At 44.4% G+C, this 6,033-nt stretch overlaps 1 protein-coding gene across 1 annotated transcript; it reads right to left on the reverse strand.

Moving 5' to 3' along the window:
• Window positions 1-1,282: 1,282 nt before the first annotated feature.
• On the reverse strand, window positions 1,283-5,269 carry LOC309720741 (uncharacterized protein; the record flags this gene model as incomplete). Its single annotated transcript, XM_082557877.1, has 3 exons — window positions 1,283-1,399; window positions 3,842-4,955; window positions 5,127-5,269. 3 exons carry the CDS (start codon window positions 5,267-5,269, stop codon window positions 1,283-1,285), a joined length of 1,374 nt encoding a protein of 457 aa, XP_082414003.1.
• Between the last annotated feature and the right edge of the window lie 764 nt (window positions 5,270-6,033).

The raw sequence follows: 6,033 nt of genomic DNA on the forward strand, positions 1-6,033 counted from the left end.
AAATGATAGCCCTGATTCCTCTTAATCTAATACATCTTTTAAATGTACATCCACGCTTAAAATAGCTTGTCCTTCAGCAGGAGGAGGAGTTTTGTTTCATCCTTTCATATCGTTCATCATGACTGACTTTAGAACTGAAGTGAAAGCTTCTTTTATTAATCACAAAGAGCTCAAGTCAAGGCTTTGCACTCCGTCGCTTGCATCCAATTTACAGCAGCGATAATTCATGCTATGCTAAACATTTCTTGTAAAATGTCACTTTGTGTTTGTAATTAATTTCTAAATTAATAAGCAAAATTCTGAGTTATGGCATCAAACCCTTTACCTTGGTCACTAAATAATGCATCAAGGCGCCACCTGGATTGATCGAGACGATAACAAGAATGTGACTTTGGGAAGATGTGAACCCTTCAAGGACTTGGCAGGTTGTTTTGAGTAATGCAACAAAGCTGTGGGCAAATTAAAGATGATCTTTTATTCTTTGAAGAAATCTTTGACAGTAACAAATAGAAAAAAGTGTCTTCACTCCCCTCTCTTGATTATTAGTACTGTCATTCACTCCTTCTGTTCCTAATCTCATCCCTGACCAGGGTGGCCTGTACCATAGGACTGCAATCCATGCTTCCATGGAGGGAGCAATGTTTTAGGTTACCTCCTATATGGAGTATCAAGTGTCCCTCATCTAAAGCAAGCTATGGGCTCTTGATCAAAAGGAGACTAAAGAGTGGGGAGGACACATGGAGTTTTCCTGCAGCACCGAGCTTCAGCCATGAGGGCACATACACCTGTCACATACCAAACAAGTGCATGAATCTCAGCTGATAAATCACATCCGCTCCGTTACCTTAAAACTTTACTAGAAAAGTTGTGCTAGTTCTGCTTTAGGTGGGAAGCATGAGGGATGATAATTAAAGTAACTATTACAATGTAAACTTTAAAAACGTTTCATTAGGAATTTTTCCTTCGGTGCAAGTGACCCATCTCCGTTTCTTTAGTGCCACTGATGGCAACATCCATAACCTGTCCTCTGATATTTCATTCCCATACGGGAGCCATGAACCTAAGGTGTAATCGATACACAGACATACAGGCCTCCTGTGTTATTACAAGGGGGACAATGTCTGCTCAGCTTCCCGTGCCGTTACACAGTTCAGGCTTCCAATTAACCTGAGCGGATCCCCATGCCAATCATACAGGGCTTCTATCGACAAGCTGCATGAAAAGAATAATGTTGTTAGGATGATGTAGCTCACGGTAGGAGGGCTGCTTCTCCCCCCTCCCGCTACTGACAGGGATAAGTGTTGTAGTCATTTATCACCTCCTCTGTGGTCACTGAGGGGCCAAACAGGGCTGCATGTCCCTTACACTCTTTTTTCGGTGGACCGCGGTACAAATGTGCCTGATTACAATCGTAAAGCATGGAAATGGGACTGAATTTCAGTGTCAGTACCAAAGGCTTTGCACATTCAGCATTCACATGAATCACTTCATACCGAATAACAGATGAAATAGTCTGATTTTGTAAGCTAGTGAATTTGGCAGATTAAGTAGGATTTTACTGAATCAGTAGCAAAAACTGAGCAAATAAGAAGTTGATTTAAGGGATAATTTTTCAGCTTTTTTAGCCTCCATTTTCTCTTCATGTTTGAACCCTTCGCCAGTCTTTTACCTGACATGTTGATGTAATATATACATTTGTATAAAATGTGCATGTATTGTTTTAAAAAAAAAAGTTCGGATATTATCCAGAACATCTGGAGTTTGGCAGTTTGTTCCAAAGAGAGAACAGCATCCAAACTGTATTACACTATCAAAACCATATAGTCCATAAGTAGTGAACATACCTGCTTATTTGTCAGCAGGAACAATTTTTATAAATCTTGTCTGAAAACAGATGTGCCGTAACTGTTGAAGTGGGACGAGAGATCAATCCATTTATTTTTTCCCCCCGTCTACTGAGAGACAACATACAAATTGAGACTGTATCTAAGTTACAACAGCAGCCAAGTGTGGCCTACTAGGATTTCAGGAGTGATTGAGAGTGTGTTTCGATGCTCAGGGCCAAACTCTAAAAGCATTGTTACATTGACAAGGCCGACGCAAAGGAAGAATGTCTCTCTACATTTACTCCCCTTTTCTTGGACCACGCTGCCACTGGCGACTCTGATATTGATTATTGTGAAACTAAAATCAGCTCAAGGAGCACAATCATTAAGACAAATGCAGTTCCACTCAATGCCAAATGCACAAGGACCTGAAACTCTTACTACAGGACTTCAGAAGGTACACAAAAATCCTCTGTGCACACAAGTACACACAGTGTATTGTGGCATCTAAAAGGACCGGAAAACCCAATTTCCATGGATTTTTTTCTATTAGTTTAAGTTAAACACTAAAAATTAAAAACACACAAGCAAATGAACTGATGTGAATACAAGTATCACAGTGAAGTGAAAATATATAAGAATTAATTTTTATTGTCCTTGTTATAAAATGGATTAAATTTATTTTTCACCTCAAGATTCTACACACAATACCCCATAATGACAAAGTGAAATAAAGTGTGCTTGAAATCTTGAAAATGTATTATGAAGGGCATCTGGTATGAAAATCTACTAAAACACCTTCACCACAATCAATAAGGGAGCAGCTGAAAGTAACTTTATTGGTGCCATAATACTCTTATTTCATGCAAGTAAGATAAGATAAGATAAGATAACTCTTTATTGTCATTGCACAGTCATACATAGTACAGTAGTACAATGAAATTGGAAAAACTGTCCTACGTCGGCACTACATATAACACAACACGACACGATATGACACATCACAACGTAACAAACAACACAACACAGTATATTAACTTAGTATAAAAAAGAAGAATAAGTGTATGTGTATTGCACACTGTTATTATTGCACATTAATTATTATTGCACCTTGTTATAAATATAAATATTATTGTTATCGTTTTAAACATTGTTACCTCCCCCTAAAAAGTCCAGGGAGGTATCCAGTCAGGTCAGCTATTTACATTGATCAGGGCTATTGCCCTGTTGTAAAAGCTGTCCTTGAGTCTATTTGTTCGGGACCTCAGCAGCCTGAACCTCCTGCCAGACGGCAGCAGCTTAAACACCCGGTGTCCTGGGTGTGTGCAGTCCCGTAGGATGCTGCGTGCCCTCTTGAGACAGCGAGTGCTGTACAGGTCCTTCAGGGAGGGAAGAGGATGTCCAATGATTTTTTGGGCCATGTTGATGACCCTCTGGAGTGCCTTTCTGTGTGCTGTGGTGCAGCTGGAGAACCACACACCGATGCAATATGTCAGCACACTTTCAATGGAGCAGCGGTAGAAGACGGTCAGCAGCTCCTTCTTCAGGTCCATTTTTCTGAGGATTCTCAGAAAGTGGAGACGCTGTTGGGCCTTCTTTAAGACCGCAGAGGTGTTAGAGCTCCATTGGAGGTCTGTGTCTATGTGCACACCCAGAAACTTGAAACTGGAGACCCTTTCCACGCACTCCCCGTTGATGCTGACAGGCTGCAGCTCGGACTTCCTCCTTCTGAAGTCAACTACCAGTTCTTTTGTTTTGGTGGTATTGAGGTCCAGGTTGTTGTCTGCACACCAATCTGACAGCCTCTGAACTTCAGCTCTGTATGCAGTCTCATCTCCCCCTGAGATGAGCCCCACCACAGTGGTATCATCTGCAAACTTGATGACTGTGTTGTCTGGGTGGGAACTAACACAGTCATGTGTGTACAGAGTGTACAGTAGGGGACTCAGTACACAGCCTTGTGGAGAGCCGGTGTTGAGGCTGAGGGCTGAGGAAAGATGAGGCCCCACTCTAACTCTCTGTACACGGTCTGAGAGGAAGTCTCTGATCCGGCAGGTGGTGGAAGGAAGTCCAATTTCCAGCAGTTTATCTATTAGTCTGTCCGGGAGTATCGTATTGAAAGCAGAGCTAAAGTCAACAAAGAGCAGCCTGGCGTAACGGCCCTGCACTTCCAGGTGAGAGATGGTGGTGTGGAGCGTTGTAGCAATGGCATCTTCAGTTGATCTGTTAGCTCTGTATGCAAACTGGAGCGGGTCGAGTGTGGGTGGCAGGCAGGACATGATGTGACGTCGGACCAGTTTCTCAAAGCACTTCATTATAACAGGTGTTAGAGCAACTGGTCGGTAGTCGTTGAGGCTGCTAATGTTAGTACGCTTTGGCAGTGGGACAATTGTGGCTGACTTTAGGCACGGCGGGATGCAGGACTGGGACAGTGAAGTGTTGAAGATCTTAGTGAAGACCCCAGCCAGCTGGTCTGCACACTCTTTTAGGACCTTTGCGGTTACCCCATCTGGTCCGGTGGCCTTCCTGGGGTTCACTGCCCTCAGTGTGCGCCTCACCTCATATTCCTGCACTATGAGGCTTGGGCTGCTGCTGTCCGATGTTTTTGCTGCTGCTGCCTCTGGTCCCTTCACCTCAAAGCGTGCGAAGAAGTGGTTCAGCTCCTCTGCAAGCTCCGCGTTACCCTCAGTCAACGTGGTATTGCCAGGTTTGTAGTTGGTTAAGTGCTGAACTCCCTGCCATACCTGTCGTGAGTTGTTGGTGGTGAAGTGGTCTTCGATCCTTCTCTTGTACGCTGCCTTGGCCTCTCTGATGCCTCTTTTCAACTGAGATCTGGCTGCACTGTACTGCATACCATCACCGGATCTAAAAGCGGCGTCACGTTGCTTCAGCAGGACCTGGACCTCTTTAGTCATCCAGGGTTTCTGGTTGGAATACACCCGGAGACGTTTGTCCACAGTGACACTGTTGACACAGAAGTTAATATATGAGAGCACTGATGTTGTGTGCTCTTCAAGGTCCTGATGTTCGAACACGCTCCAGTCCGTGTTTTCAAAACAGTCCTGCAGCTGATGTGATGCACCTTCTGGCCAGGTTTTCACAGTTTTTGTGACTGGGGGGGCTCTTCTCCTAATGGGAGTGTATGCAGGGATCAACAGCATGGACACTTGTTCTTACAAACCTAGATGTGGTAGAGGGGTTGCTCTGTAGCCTTTTTGGATGTTGCTGTAGGCTTTATCCAATGTGTTTTTCCCCCTCGTTGCACATTTAATATGCTGTTCAAATCTGGGGAATACTGACCTTAAATCAGCATGGTTGAAGTCCCCAGCTATAATGTACACTGCGTTTGGATGGGAGTTCTGCTGGTTGCTTATTGTCTTGTGCAGCTCCTCCATGGCAGAGTTAGCATTAGCATCGGGTGGTACATACACGGCCGTTACCATGACAACAGTAAACTCGCGAGGTATGTAGACGGGTCTGCACTTCACAGTCAAGTATTCCAAATCCGGGGAACAGTGGCTGTCTACAGTCTTTGTGTTTTTGCACCAGCTGTCATTGGTGTAGATGCATAAACCCCCTCCTTTGATCTTACCGGAGTGGCCGTTCCTGTCGTGACGGTGAACCGTGCGGCCTGCTAGCTCAATAGCCGAGTCCGGAATTGATGGCTGCAGCCAAGTCTCTGTGAGTAATATTATGCTGCTGTCCCGTACACACTTATTGACTGCAATTTGTAATCTCAGTTCGTCGATTTTGTTGGTTATGGACCTGACGTTGGAGAGGAAAATACTCGGAAGCGGTGGCTTAAATGGCTGTTTCTTTAGCCGAGCTAGTGGACCCGCCCTGCAGCCACGCTTTTGCCTCCTTTGTTTACGTTTCCTCTTTGTCTTGCCGCTGGGAAGAACCAACCACGGAGACCCTGGAGCTCTTATTATGTCCTCCGGAATGCTGTGAAAGTGGTGGTAGTCCGATGTAATGCTCCTTGCACAGCGTAATCCCAAACTCAAAAGGTCCTGACGACTGTAGGTGGACTCTACTCGATGTATAATGATAAAAAGCACACACATCCACACAGATACACGTAGAGAAAGTAAAAAAACAAAACACCGAACGTGAGGAGCAGTGAGCCGCTGCGTCTGTGCGCGCCGCCATCCAGAACTAGTGCTGAAGTATGACTTGGATCAGAAATAAAGATAATGATATGATCTGC

Source organism: Aulonocara stuartgranti, assembly GCF_965226115.1.
Source record: "Aulonocara stuartgranti genome assembly, chromosome: 13".
Classification (NCBI taxonomy): Eukaryota; Metazoa; Chordata; class Actinopteri; order Cichliformes; family Cichlidae; genus Aulonocara; species Aulonocara stuartgranti.